Source organism: Dictyostelium discoideum, assembly GCF_000004695.1.
Source record: "Dictyostelium discoideum AX4 chromosome 5 chromosome, whole genome shotgun sequence".
Lineage (NCBI taxonomy): Eukaryota > Evosea > Eumycetozoa > Dictyosteliales > Dictyosteliaceae > Dictyostelium > Dictyostelium discoideum.
The window spans coordinates 5,069,377-5,084,389 of record NC_007091.3 but is presented as its reverse complement, the minus strand read 5'-3'; the positions used below and the strand labels follow the sequence as shown (position 1 = coordinate 5,084,389).

Sequence of the window (15,013 nt, the reverse complement as noted above, 5' to 3'; positions counted from 1 at the left end):
ATATTTTTTCACTCTTTTTTCTCAAAACAATTAAGAACCAAACAATGTTTATTTTTTTATTTTTTTTCTTGATATCTTTTTTCCCAGAAAATTAAAAAAAAAAAATAAAAAAAAAAACAAAAAAAATAAAATTCGTTTTTTTTTTTTTTTTATTATTAATTTGTTGCTTTTACAAAAAAAAAAAAAAAAAAAAACAAAAATGGATTGTATTACTACAGATAATAAAAAAGATGAGTTATATTTAATTAAAAGAGAAGATATGGAAATAGTATCAGAAATAGCAGGTAATTCATTCATTAATGATCCATATTTTAAATATATGTTTTATGAACTTGGAGAAGAGGAAAGACATAGTTTTATGTTTGATATGGAACGTGCATTCGTAGATCAAATCGTAGATTTCAATGAATGCTATGCACTAGATTCATCATTTAATAGCATAGCTTTTATATTACCACCATCAATAGGTTGGCCTGAAGATAAATGGGATGAATTCACTGATTCTCAAAGAGATTTATTATTAAAAAAAGGTTTAACTTTAACTCATGAAAGATTATTAAAATTAGAAGGTAAAAAAATAAAAAAATAAAAAATAAAAAATAAAAAAATAAAAATAATAATAAGAAAACTAATAAATTATTTATTTATTTTATTTTATTTTTATTATTTTTTTTATTATTTTTTAGATGTAATTTCAATTAGATTTGAAGAATTTGATGCATTAAATTGTTATTATTTGGTTACATTAGCTACAAATATTAAATTTAGAAAACAAGGATTAGCATCAAAATTATTAAATAAATTATTTGAAAAGTTTGATCGTGAACAAAAGAGATGTTATATTGAATGTACAAATGATGTAAACTTACAATTTTATTTAAATCATGGATTCACCATTTTGGGTCAAGAAAAATTACCAAATGTTGGTAATGTACCAAATAATGATGTACCACAAATTACTTTTATGCATAGATTACCAAAAAAAAAGATTGAATAATAAAAAAAAAAAAAAAAAAAAAAAAAAAAATATATATATAATTTCCATTTACAAAAAGGTTTTCCATTTCTTTTTTTTTATTTATTTTGAAGTTTTTTAATTTTCTTGATTTCTTTGTTGTTCAATTAATTCTCTTTTTAATTTTTCTTTGTGATTTACAATTTCTTGGATTTTATTTTCTGTATATTTATTTAAAAGTTCAATTTGACGATTATATTGAAACTCTATATACTCTTCCACTTTTAATTTCTTTAATTGTTCAAAATTTAATCCACTATTACTATCCATTGACATTTGTTTATATAATTGATCTTTTTTATCCATTGTTTTTTTTTTTTTTCTTTTTTTTTTTTTATTTATATAATATGAATAATGTTGAGATTAAAATAATAAATTCCCAAAAAAAAAAAAAAATAAAAAAAAAAAAAATTTGGAAAAAAGGAGGGAAATTTGGAACCAAAAGTGAAAAAAAAAAAAAAAAAAAATATTCTAAATTGGTTATATTTTAAAGGTTTTTTTTTTTTTTTTTTCAATTGAAGCCCACACAATAAATTTTAATTTTCAAATAAAAAAAAAAATATATATACCATAATGGTATTTCCATTATCTCTTTTTTTACAGTCAAAATTCTAATTTCACCTATTTTTTTTCATTTTTTATTTTATTTTTTTTTTTTTTTTTGGCCGAAAAAATTTTCTCTTTTTTTTATTTTTTTTTTTCATTTTTTTTTTTTTTTTTTGTGTGTTCATCAAATAGAAACTGAAGATATAACTTTTTTTTTTATTTTTTATTTTTTTTTTTTTCAAAATTAAATAAAAAAGATGCGTCAATCACAATTATACCCAAACTTAGGGTATAATAACCAGAATGGTCAATTTAATTATTTACCATCACCAGAACAACAATCCATATATAGAAATAATATTCAAACACCCACCTCTGGAATATCAAATAATTTATTCCCTCTACAAAGTCAACAAAGAATTATTCAACCACAATATCATTATCAAACCCCACTTATTAATAATAACATAATTAATAATAATAATAATATTAATAATAATAATATTGTTTACCAACAGGATCAACAGACACAACCACAAGCACAACCACAACAACAACCACAACAAACACAAACACAATCTCCATCACAACAAGAAAAAGAACAAGAACAACAACAGCAAGAACTAAAAGAACAACAACAAAAACAACAACAACAACAAGAACAAGAACAACAGGAATTAATGAGGCAAAAGAAAACCAATAGTTTATTATCGATTACACCATTTAATAAAGAAGAGGATTTAAAGAAAATCTTTTTAAATTCAATTGAATCAATTGATTCATCAATTGATAAAGTAGCTACAATACCAGATCCAACCTTAAAGGTATTATATAAACGTGATCCAGGATTTAATTATTTCGATGGTGGTAGTTATTTCTGGTCAACATTGGTCATTGAAAAACATATTGAATTACCACAAGAGATTACAAATGGTTATTTAAGTACATCAACCAAATCATTATTGGGTTTATTCCCAGAGATTGGTAGAGCATGGATTTCAATCGATCAAACTCTTTACCTTTGGGATTATCGTGATTCTGGTGAATTAATCTCTCATAATCTATCTCAAATTATCACAAATTGTGCCCTCATTCAACCAAAGAAAAATACTTTTAAAGATGCTGTTAAAAAAGTTATGGTAGTTTGTACTCATGTTGAAATTTTCTTATTTGCACTTTGTTATTCAAATGAAACTAAATTTGAAATTTTATCAAGTAAGTTTATGTTTTTTTTTTAAAGATTTTAAATTTCATACTAATTTTTAAATTTTTTTTTTTTTTTTTTTTAAGCATTATCAATACCATCAGATAATATATTTATAACAGATATAGTTGGTACAAAAGAAGGTAGAATATTTTTATCAGGACAAGATGGTAATATTTATGAAATTGAATATAGTAAAGATAATTTATTTTGGTTTAGTAATGAAAAGATTAAAAAAATTAATCTCACTCAAACCTTTTTCAATTCATTTATAAATTTATCAAAGAAAAAAGAGATCATTCAATTAATCTATGATGAAGATCGTTATCTTTTATATAGTTTATCAAAAGATTCAACAATCAATGTTTATAGTTTAGGTAAAATTGGTGATAAATTTGAACATCTTAAAACTATTTATCCAATTAATGATATTGATTCATTATTTAATAATAATATTAATAATAATAATAATAATAATAATTATTATTCACAACAATATCAATATCAACAGCAACAACAAAATCAACAATACCAACAATCACAATATGGTCAACAACAACAACAACAACAACCAAATCAATATGGTCAACAACAACAACAACAGCAACCTCTTCAACAACAACAACAACAACAACAACAACAACAACAAAATTTTTCACGTAAAAATATGGTAATAATGTCAATTCATATTTCACCAAAAGAAACTGAATTTAATTTTATAGCGATTTTATCAAGTGGTGAAAGATTATATTATACATTGAATAGATTAGCCTATATTAGATCACCACCAAATAATGTTGATAATAATGGTAATAGTAATATTCATTATACCTATTATTCGAATGGTGTATTCTTTACAGCATCAGAAGTTAGTGATCAAGAGGATAGATTAGTTGGTACCACATTGTTTGGTAATGATATTATAAAATCACATTATGAAACTAGTAAAAGTGGATTCTCAAATCAAATCTCACAAGATACTTTATCAGAGAAATCAAATCTATTTTCAATTCGTGGTCGTGTATCAGTCATTAAAGAGGATATCGTTAATGATGGTAAACCAACCGTTTACTACAAAGAGTTATCCAACGAACATATGAATACACCACGTCGTTTCCTATGTTTAAATTCATTGGGACTTCATTTCATTAGCAAACTAAGATATGTCGATTTGTTACAGAATATTCTCTCTTCAAATAATCCACAAGATATTGATAACTTTTTCGATGCATTTGGTAAAATCATCGCCTCATCACTTTGTATTAGTCTCTATTGCTCCTCACCACATAGCTCCATTCTATTACATGATCAAGTTTATTCGGGAATCAGTATACCAAAGACAACCACCACTAGAATCGCTGATCTTGCTATGACTTTTCTAAGAAGAAAGAGTGGTAAACCACAATATTATCAACCAGTGGTCATTCAACAAATGTTTGGTGATATGGGTGCTCCTGTAAATAAAACTGAACTCATGTATTCAAATGCTTACAATGGTTTATTGGCTTATTTGGCTCGTGTACTTTATCCATTATGGAATCAATCAGTTGTCACATCAGCTGGTTGTTCCTATTGGTCTATCGTTCAACTTCAACTCTTTCAATCTCATCTTAGTAATTTATTATCATTTTTAGATATCTCTCAATTAATTCCAAAAGGTCAAGAAATTCCAATCATTAAAATTGCCACAAATAAAACTTCTTCAACAACAACAACAACAACTACAGCCAATAACTCCAGTTCAAATGAAATCTATGGTGAAGATGAAGCTATTAAAAATGAAAAAAGAAGTTTAATTGGTTTAAAGAATATTATTGTTAAATCAATTCAAATTTTAAATTTATTCTTAATTCTTTCTCAATATAATTTTAAACAATTATTTGATTCATCTTCAATTGAATTAGATATTAAAAGAAAAATTGATTTATTAAAATTTAGAGATATTTTAAATAGTGATATACTTGGTAAAAATTTACCATTACCAACAATTAGTAGTTTAACAACATCAACAACAACAACAACAACAACAACAACAACATCAACAACATCATCATCATCATCATCAACATCACCACTAACAACATCAACAAGTAATTCAACATTAACTTTATTAATTGATTCATTAATGAAAACATTAAATAGTCATAATATTAATATTGATCAAGTTTCTAATCAATTAGAGACTGAATGTCCAATATTCTTTAAAAAAGAGAATAGAGAACTTTATAAGGTTAAAGAAAAACTTAATATGGTATTACGTGATGGTTCAACCTATTTCACTGATTCATTGGTTAAAGATTCAGCATTGATTTTAGATTCAATTTCACCAAATTATAATTTATCAGAGATTGTTGATTTATTCATTGCTATTAAAGCTTTCAATTATGTCACTCCACTCTGTTTACAATATGCTCAAGATTTAGATCCACGTGGTATCACTTTAATACCTTCAAATAATCCTTCTGATGAATTTAAATTAAAATTATCACAAAAGAAATCAACTTTTCAAGAAATTATTAAACTTTTAAATTTTATTCAATCTGATAATAATAATAATAATAATAATAGTGGTGGTGGTGGTGGTGATAATAATAATTATAATAATACATTTGAAATTATTGATATTATAATTCAACAAGTTTTAGTATGTCAAGATAGATTAGCACATGAAATGATTTATTCATGGATATTAAACAATGGAATGACATCAAAATTCTTTGAAATTAATACACCATTTATTACTGAATTCCTTTTTGCAAATGATATTGATCTTTGTTGGAAAGTTTTAGCAAAACATCAAGAATTATTAAAAGCAGTTCATGTATTATTCCAAATCGCTGAACGTTCTACAACTTTAGATGAAAAGATTTTAGCCTACACAAATTGTACTATGATTCTAAGTGAACAAAAGGATGAAGATGCTTACATTCAAGCAAAGAATCAAATTACATTTGCAAATATTCAAAAACAAATTGTACTTCAATTAGAAAATTATCTAAATAATCCAAATGAATCAAATAATAGAAACAATAGTAGTAATAATAATGGTGGTCAACCATTTGATATTAATCAAATTAAGGAATCAATTTCAAATCTTAATAAAACAATCTTTGATATTACAACTTTATTCACTGATTATGCAAGAAAATACTATCTTCATGAACAAATGTTATATCTTTGTCATATTGGTAATCATAGTGATCAAAACTTTATTCAAATCCTTTGGAAAATTATTATCGATAAAGAAATTCCACCACCATCTTCAAATTTATCTTTGGATGATAATGCTGAAAATGATGATGGTTTAAAGATTTCCGTCGGTGGTGTCATTGAATCATTGGTTTCAAAGATTAGTAATATTGGTTATGATTTCTATCCAAATGAAATCACTTTTCCTGTTGAATTCATTATAAACTATGGTGAAAGAGCCATTTTCAATTTCTCAAGAAATAAGAGTGAAGCTGAAAAGAAAGAAATCTCACCAAATTGGTTAACAAGCTCTTTACATGATCATGTAAAAATAGATTATTGGATCTTGGTTGACTATTACAATAATACCATTGAAAAAGGCTCTTGGAAAGAAGAAGATGAATCACTTATCTATATAACTAGTGTTTACTTTTATCTTGTCGAATCTCTCATAAACACTATTCAAACCGCTACTGAACGTAGATTATTCTCTAGTAAACAAATACTTCAATCACTTGAAAATCGTGAATCAACTTTCAAATCAATCTTTAATAGACAACGTTCTTCCCTCAATCAAGAAACTATTAAAAAATTGGAACAATTATTAATTAAATTTGAAAAAATCATTTCAATTTCAAAATCTTTTAAAGATTTTAGAGGTTATTAAAAAAAAAAAAAAAAAAAAAATCCAAAAAAAAAATCCATAAAGTCCAAAATCAAATAATTTAAATTTAAATTATTTTTAAATTAAAAACTAATCAAAAAATAAAAAAAATAATAAAAATAATAAATAAACAAATAAAAATATTAAAAATTAATTATAATAAAGAACAAATAAATTATTGATTGTGTTTTTAAAAATAATAATAATTCAAAAAAAAAAAAAAAAAAAAAATTAAAATTAAAAAAATAATTATAATAATTATAATAATAAAAATAATAGTAATAATAATGAAAATAATTAAAAATGGATAAACTAAAAATGGAATTTTTTTTTTTTTTTTTTTTTTTTATTAATTTTTTTTAATAATGTAGTTTACAATGTATTATTCTACCCACTATTGTTGGAAAAAAAAAAACAGTGCAAACTCACCCACTCACAATTTTTTAAACACAAATAAAAAAATTTTAGTGGTATCTGTGAAAAAATAGCTCCATACAAAAAACAAATTTTATCAAACACCACCAAATATATTATTTTTATTTAAATTAATTTACTTTTTTTTTTTTTATTAATATTATATTTTTTTTTTTTTTTTTTTTTTTTATATTTTGGTTTTTTTCATTATTTATTATATTATTATTTTTTTCATCAATAAATTAATATTTCTTTGTATTTCTTTTTATATTATTCATTAAAAAAAAAAAAATAAAAAAAAAAACAAAATAAAAAAAAAAATAAAATAATAAAACAAATTAAAAAAAAATGGAAGAAAAAAGAAGTACCAATTCTCCTGGCTTTGATAAACCAAAATTAAATAGATCAGGATCAATTACATCTGCAACCAGTCACCCACCAAGATCAAATTCCAACCCAAAGTAATTTTAAAAAAAAATTTTTTTAATATTTTTATTTTTTTTTTAAAAGAATATTAAATTTGATATTAATATTTTTAAATATTTTTTAATTTCTCTATTTTTTAAAAAGGTTGGTTGCAAAACATCAACAGCAACTTTATGAAGAATCAAAAAATAAAAGAAATCAAGAACAACAAAATCAACAACCTCAACAACAACAACAAAAACAAACATCAAATCAATCAGAAGATCCTGCTACTCAATTATCTTCATTGAAATTTGAAAGTGATAAAGAAAAAGAACAAGCTTTACTTTGGGCTTTCTTGGCAAGCTATCTTCCAGAGGATAAGGGTTCACTTCAAAAAGAATTTGTTAAACATGTTGAATATACTTTGGCTCAAACCAAGAGTGAATGTACTGATTTCTCAAGTTTCCAAGCACTTTCATATTGTACCAGGGATAGACTCATTGAGAGATGGAAGGATACCAAACTTTTCTTTAAACAAAAGAATGTTAAACAAGTAAACTATATGTCTTTGGAATTTTTATTGGGTAGATCTCTTCAAAACTCTCTTAGTGCATTGGGCTTAGTTGGTAAATATTCTGATGCTTTAATGGACTTGGGTTTCAAACTTGAAGATCTCTATGATGAAGAAAGAGATGCAGGTTTAGGTAATGGTGGTCTTGGTCGTTTAGCTGCATGTATGTAAAAAAAGAGAGAAATTTAATATATTGTTTAAATATATTTTTTATATTTTTATTAATTTTTTTTTTTTTTAATTTTTTTTAATTTTTTTAAAATTTAGGTTTTATGGATTCATTAGCAACTTGTAATTTTCCAGGATATGGCTATGGTTTACGTTATAAATTTGGTATGTTTTATCAAACATTAGTTGATGGTGAACAAGTTGAATTACCAGATTATTGGTTAAATTATGGATCACCATGGGAAATTGAACGTTTGGATGTTAGCTATCCAATTAATTTCTATGGTAAAGTTAGTGAAGTTGAAGATGAAAATGGCAAAAAAGTTATGAAATGGGATCAAGGTGAACAAATGTTAGCCGTTGCCTATGATTATCCAATTCCGGGTTTTAAAACTTATAATACTGTTGCAATTAGACTTTGGAGTTCAAAACCATCTGATGAATTTAATCTTGATTCATTTAATCGTGGTGATTATTTGGGTGCCATTGAAGAGAAGGAGAAATCTGAAAACATTACCAATGTCCTCTATCCAAATGATAATACTATGCAAGGTAAAGAATTACGTCTTAAACAACAATATTTGTTTGTTTCTGCAACCATTCAAGATATTATCTCTCAATTCAAAGAAACTGGTAAACCATTTTCAGAGTTTCACAATTTCCATGCCATTCAATTGAATGATACTCATCCAACACTTGGTATTCCAGAGCTAATGAGAATTCTCATTGATGAAGAGAAAAAGAGTTGGGATGAAGCTTGGGATATTACAACAAAGACCTTCTCATATACCAATCATACCGTTCTTCCTGAAGCATTGGAGAAATGGAGCGTTTCAATGGTTGAAAATGTTTTACCAAGACATATAATGATTATCTATGAAATCAATGAAAGATTCTTAAAACTTGTTGACCAAAAATGGCCAGGTGATATGTCAAAGAGAAGAGCTCTATCAATCATTGATGAATCTGATGGTAAATTCATTCGTATGGCATTTTTGGCAATCGTTGGCTCTCATACAATTAATGGTGTTGCTTATCTTCATTCAGAATTGGTAAAACATGATGTATTCCCATTGTTTTATGAAATCTGGCCAAACAAATTCCAAAATAAAACCAATGGTGTCACTCCAAGACGTTGGATTCAACAATCAAATCCTCAACTTGCTGAACTTATTACTCGTTCCTTAAACTCTGACAGATGGTTGGTAAATTTGGATATCATTAAAGATTTGGTTCATTTGGCTGATAATTCTTCATTTCAAAAAGAATGGATGGAAATTAAACGTAACAATAAGATTCGTTTGGCCAAATATATTGAAAAGAGATGCGATATTCAAGTTAATGTTGATGTATTATTCGATGTTCAAGTTAAACGTTTCCATGAATATAAACGTCAACTTTTAAATGTCCTCTCTGTTATCAATCGTTATTTGGATATTAAAGAAGGTAAAAAGGTTGCTCCAAGAGTTGTCATTTTCGGTGGTAAAGCTGCTCCAGGTTATTACATGGCAAAACTTATCATTAAATTAATCAACTCTGTAGCTGATGTCGTTAATAATGATCCAAAGGTTGGTGATCTTCTCAAGGTTGTATTCATTCCAAACTATTGTGTTTCAAATGCTGAAATTATTATTCCAGCTTCTGATATCTCTCAACATATTTCAACCGCTGGTACTGAAGCATCTGGTACAAGTAATATGAAATTCAGTATGAATGGTGGTCTTATCATTGGTACTTTGGATGGTGCAAACATTGAAATTCGTGATGCCATTGGTCATGAAAATATGTACATCTTTGGTGCTCGTTCTGAAGAGGTCAACAAAGTAAAGAAAATTATTCATGATGGAAAATTCACACCAGACACTAGATGGGCTCGTGTTTTAACCGCTATTAAAGAAGATACTTTTGGTCCACATGAACAATTCCAAGATATTATCAACTCTGTTAGTGGTGGCAATGATCATTACATTCTTAGTTATGATTTTGGTTCTTACTTGGATATTCAAAATTCAATTGATCAAGATTTCAAAGATAGAGCTAAATGGGCTAAAAAATCAATTATGGCTTCAGTTTGTTGTGGTAAATTCAGTTCAGATAGAACCATTAAAGAGTATGCTCAACAAATTTGGGGTATTGAAGAATGGAAGAGACCAGGTCCAGTTCCAGTTTCAAATGAAGAAGCTCGTTCTTTATTAGTTCCACCACCATCTGGTTCACCAAATGATATCAATGCTATCTCAATTGAAAGATTATCACCTTTAACTTTTGTTAAACAAACTTCTGCTTCTCCATTATCTGTTATCTCTGGTGGTGATAAAACCAACAACACTTTAAAACCAAAACAAACTACAAAAGGTTTTAATATTGGTGGTCAACCAGGTAATCCAACAAATTAATTAAATAATAATAATAAAAAAAGAAAAAAATAAAAAAAAAATAAAAAAAAAATATTTCAAACAAAAGTAATAAAATTAAATCAATAATTAAAAAAATAAATAAATAAAAGTATATTTTAAAAATAAATAATAGAAAGGTTTGAAATAATATTTTATTTGAAAATATAATATATTTTGGAAAAAAAGAAAAAAAAAAAAAGAAAAAAAAGTTAAATTTAATTTTAATTTTACATTATTTGTTTATTAGTTTTTATATTTTTACTTTGGCAATTAAGCTGTAAAAATATAATTTTAAATTTGTTTAGTTTTTTAGATTTTTTTTTTTTTTTTCTGTGATTACTAAAAATTTTATTCTTCATCGACTTCTGATCTTTGAGCATCAGCAATTAAACCATTGGCAGTATCGAAAAGATTGAGTGGTGATTTACCATCAGTAATCATGAATGATTTGAGACCCAAACCAGCTAATAATTTAGCCTTGGTTTCTTCTGGAGCTTGGGCGATTGATTTGATAGTATCGGAACCGAGGGCTTCAACATAGTTTTCGAATTTGGTAGTTTCGATGGTAGCACTTTCTTTGGCTTTAATTAATTCGAGATTGTTGAGTGATTTGATGTGTTGGATTTCAACAATATGTTTGGCTTTAAGATTTTCAATTTCAGAGAGAGCTTCAATTTCAATGGCTCTGGTTGAGAGACGAGCTTGTTTGATTTCACTTTCAGCTTCAATGATGGCGGCTTCAGCACGAGCACGAGCTTCAGCAACAGCTTGACCAGTTGATTCGACAGCAGCTGATTGAGCTTGTAATTGGACCAATTTGGAACGAGATTCTTCGTTCTTGGCTTCATCGATAATCTTTTGACGTTCAAGTTCACCACGAGCCATTTGTTCTAAACGTTCAGCTTCTTGACGAGCAGTGGCTTCTTGTGATTTGGTGGTAATTTCAATGGCTAATTGAACAGATTTTTGTAAAGAATCAAGAGTACGTTGATCGACTGGTTCTACAGATTGAACATCAATGTTTGTGATGACCAAACCATTGGTTTCAAAGTATAAGCAATCATTGCTTGAACCATCGGTTGAACCGAAAACGGCTTGTTGAATGATATCGGAAGAGTGTTTGTGGAAGTTATCAAAGGTGCTGGCAGCGACGGCGGCACGAACTAAACTACCAGTGGCTTTACATAAATCACCAGTGAAATCAGAGGTGGCGAATAATTTGGATGGATTGTCTTGCTCGACCTTAAAGTGCCAGTTGTAAGATAATTTGAGTGAGAGACGAGCATGATCAGCAGTTTCGACAGTGATTAAATCGGTCATGAAATCTGGACCCAAGAAGAGAGCCAATGAACGAATGTGATTTGGACGTTTTGGAATCTTACCAGATAAAGAGAGAACAGTGAATTCCTCATCTGGTTCTAACATAACAAGTTCTGGACCAAATACAACACGAGCTTCTTTCTTTCTGTAATCAAAGATTTGAACGGCGGCATTGTGTGGTACACGATAGGTGATAACTTTGGTTGAATCACGATCAGATTCATTGTGTTCTTCATTTTGATCACGTGATGCAGATTTTTTGAGGAGTTCTTCGACGATTGGTGCTAATGGTTTAGCCCAACGTTCTTCATTTGGTAATAACATGTAGGATGAACCATGAACTGAACGAACTTTACCAGTTTTAATATCACGGACATAGATACCTTCGTTGACATCTAATGGAATACGCTTTCTACGTTCAACAACATCGACTTGAATTGGTGGAATGTAATCACATGGACCATAAATCATCCAAAGATCACCTGGTTTGTGAACGATGGTGGTGGTACCTTTCTTTTCGACAAATTCCTCTTTGGCACTTAAGAGTAAAGCTTCATCTTCAGATAAAACATTAACATTTTGGATACCTTTAACTAAACTTTCACCTGGCATAAGGAAGAAAGTACGATCACCTTGGAGGAGTTCTTTGTGACCCAATTTATTTTTACCGGTTTTTGGATCAATTGGATTCTCAACGATACAGTATTGACGATTGGTAAGAGTGATAGCTTTAATATCACGAATGACTTTTTCATTGACATCTGGGATATAGGTATCACAATCCTTTTGAGTGATAATCCATTCTTCACCAGCTTTTCTAACTTTACCAAAGCTATCGGTGAATGAACGAGTGGCTAATAATTGATAAGCGATACGATCGGTTAAGACTAAGGCTTGAATGAAACCAACAATTTCTTCACTGACACCTGGAAGATAGGCACCACTTTCACGAACTAACCATTCTTCACCAACTTGACGAACTACATCACGACGGTCAACAAATGAGAGACGAGCACGTAATTTGAGTGCTTGATTTTCTTTGATGATAACTGCACGAACTGGTTCAACAACTTGAACTTCAACACGTGGATAATAGGTACCTGGACCTTCGAATAACCATTCATCACCAGCAATGTGACTGACTGTGGTTTTGTCAGCTTTGACTTCAACGAAATCACGAAGACATTTCAAACGAAGTGCACTATTGGTTTGGATGACTTGTAATGGAACTGGTTGAGCAATGACAACTTCACCTGGATATAATGGGAATGGATCTTGAGAGAAACGAATTTCTTGATCACCATGACGGAGTTTTGGTTGATTGAATTTATCAACAACTAATTTACCTTCTTTATCTCTAATAATTGGGTTTTCAATAATACAATATTGTCTTGGTGGGATCAAAATCATTGGTAATGGAGTTGGATTTAATACACGTTCATGATCTTGTCTAGTAAATGTTTGTGGTCCAACTTCAACTCTTGTAACATTTGTATTATTATCTAATACCTAAAAGAATTTAATAAATAATAATAATAATTTATAAAAAAAAAAAAAAATATAAATTATTAATATAAATATTTAATTATTATATTATAAAAATTAAATTCAAAATTACTTACATGAATATAATGATGTGGTTTAACACGAATTACAGTAGAAGCTTGGACTGGTGTAGCCATTTTATATATATATTATTTGTATATTAAAAATAAATTTGGAGAAAATAATTTAAATTAAAAAAAAAAAAAAAAAAATCTATAAAAAAAAAAAAAAAGAAATTTGATAAAGTTAATAATCAAAAAAAATTTTTAGAAAAAAAAAAAAAAAAAATTTAAAAAAAAAAAAAAAAAAAAAAGAAAAAAATAAAAAAAAAATGTTTTTTTTTGAAAAAAATTAGGATATTTTGCAGTTAGAGGAAAAATATCTGAAAAAAAAAAAAAAACATAAAAAAAAAGATTGATCGGATGGTGTGTGAATAGTTTTGTTAATAAATAAAGAAAAAAAAAAAAATCAAATTTGATTATGATATTTTTTATTTTTGAATATTAAATTTTAATTATTAAATTCCTTTTTTTTTTTTTTTTTTTTTTCTTTTTTAATCTTGGGTATTATTATTATTATTTTATTTTTTTTTAAAACCAATATGCTGCGAGTTTTTTTTTTTTTTTTATATGTGTGGGTTGATTCTGATATTTATTTGTTTATATTATTTTTTTTTTTTTTTTTTTTTGTATTATTACATTGCAAAAGATGGGGAGAGAAAAAGAAAAAAAAAAAAATTGAATTAATTATTTATACAATAATAATAATAATATTTACTTTGATATTTGATTAACAAATGATTAAAATGATAAAATTTTTTTTAAATTTATATTTTTTTTTTTGAATGATTTTTTTTTTCAAAAAATTAAAAAAATTAAATTAAATTCATTTTGAATTTTTTTCATGAAAAAAAAAAGAAAAAAAAAAGAAAAAATTTATTTATAAGATTTCTAAAAATTCCACTAATTTTATGGTAATCAACAACGAGAAACCAAAAAAGATATGATAAACTTATAAGAAAAAAAAGCTATTGTTTGAAGCGATTAAATATATTGATGATCAAATTACCTTTTTTTTTTTTTTTTTTTTTTTTTTTTTTTTTTAATTATTCTATTTTTATCAGATTTTGATATTTTTTTATTTATTTATTTTTTTAATTATTTTTTTCTTTTTAAAATCTTAAAAAAATCAAACCAAATTCTATAAAATGTTAACTAAATAATGTGAAAATATTAATAAAAAAAATAAAAAAATCTTAAGAGAAAAAAAAAAAAGGAAATAATTTAAGTTATCATTTTTATTTTATTTATTTATTTATTTTTTTTTTTTTTTTATTTTTTTTTTAAAAAAAAATAAATTCATTCATATTTTCATTTTTAATTTTTTATTTATTTTAGAACAATGGAATATGAATGAATGGATTTATTTATTTTTTTTCTTTTAAAAAGCTGAACTAAATACATTGAAAATTAAATCATCTTTCGTATTTAAATGAGAAGCATAGATTTCAACCTTACATTTGACTATCATATTATAACAAGATGGTACATCTCTATGGATAGGTATACCATTA

At 26.1% G+C, this 15,013-nt stretch overlaps 5 protein-coding genes across 5 annotated transcripts; 3 read left to right on the top strand and 2 right to left on the bottom strand.

The window, feature by feature from the left end:
* Nucleotides 1-199: 199 nt before the first annotated feature.
* DDB_G0291167 (hypothetical protein) lies at nucleotides 200-997 on the top strand (the record flags this gene model as incomplete). Its single annotated transcript, XM_630280.1, has 2 exons — nucleotides 200-569; nucleotides 687-997. The coding sequence occupies 2 exons, from the start codon at nucleotides 200-202 to the stop codon at nucleotides 995-997; spliced, it is 681 nt and encodes a 226-aa protein (XP_635372.1).
* Nucleotides 998-1,093: 96 nt separating this feature from the next.
* Nucleotides 1,094-1,321, bottom strand: DDB_G0291165 (hypothetical protein; the record flags this gene model as incomplete). The annotated part of the gene is made up of 1 exon (XM_630279.1): nucleotides 1,094-1,321. The coding sequence occupies one exon, from the start codon at nucleotides 1,319-1,321 to the stop codon at nucleotides 1,094-1,096; it is 228 nt and encodes a 75-aa protein (XP_635371.1).
* A 497-nt stretch (nucleotides 1,322-1,818) lies between these two features.
* Nucleotides 1,819-6,621, top strand: nup155 (nucleoporin 155; the record flags this gene model as incomplete). Its single annotated transcript, XM_630278.1, has 2 exons — nucleotides 1,819-2,776; nucleotides 2,852-6,621. 2 exons carry the CDS (start codon nucleotides 1,819-1,821, stop codon nucleotides 6,619-6,621), a joined length of 4,728 nt encoding a protein of 1,575 aa, XP_635370.1.
* A 759-nt stretch (nucleotides 6,622-7,380) lies between these two features.
* On the top strand, nucleotides 7,381-10,575 carry glpD (glycogen phosphorylase 2; the record flags this gene model as incomplete). The annotated part of the gene is made up of 3 exons (XM_630277.1): nucleotides 7,381-7,493; nucleotides 7,603-8,174; nucleotides 8,279-10,575. 3 exons carry the CDS (start codon nucleotides 7,381-7,383, stop codon nucleotides 10,573-10,575), a joined length of 2,982 nt encoding a protein of 993 aa, XP_635369.1.
* Nucleotides 10,576-10,923: 348 nt separating this feature from the next.
* Nucleotides 10,924-13,577, bottom strand: mvpB (major vault protein; the record flags this gene model as incomplete). The annotated part of the gene is made up of 2 exons (XM_630276.1): nucleotides 10,924-13,404; nucleotides 13,518-13,577. The coding sequence occupies 2 exons, from the start codon at nucleotides 13,575-13,577 to the stop codon at nucleotides 10,924-10,926; spliced, it is 2,541 nt and encodes an 846-aa protein (XP_635368.1).
* Nucleotides 13,578-15,013: the final 1,436 nt, after the last annotated feature.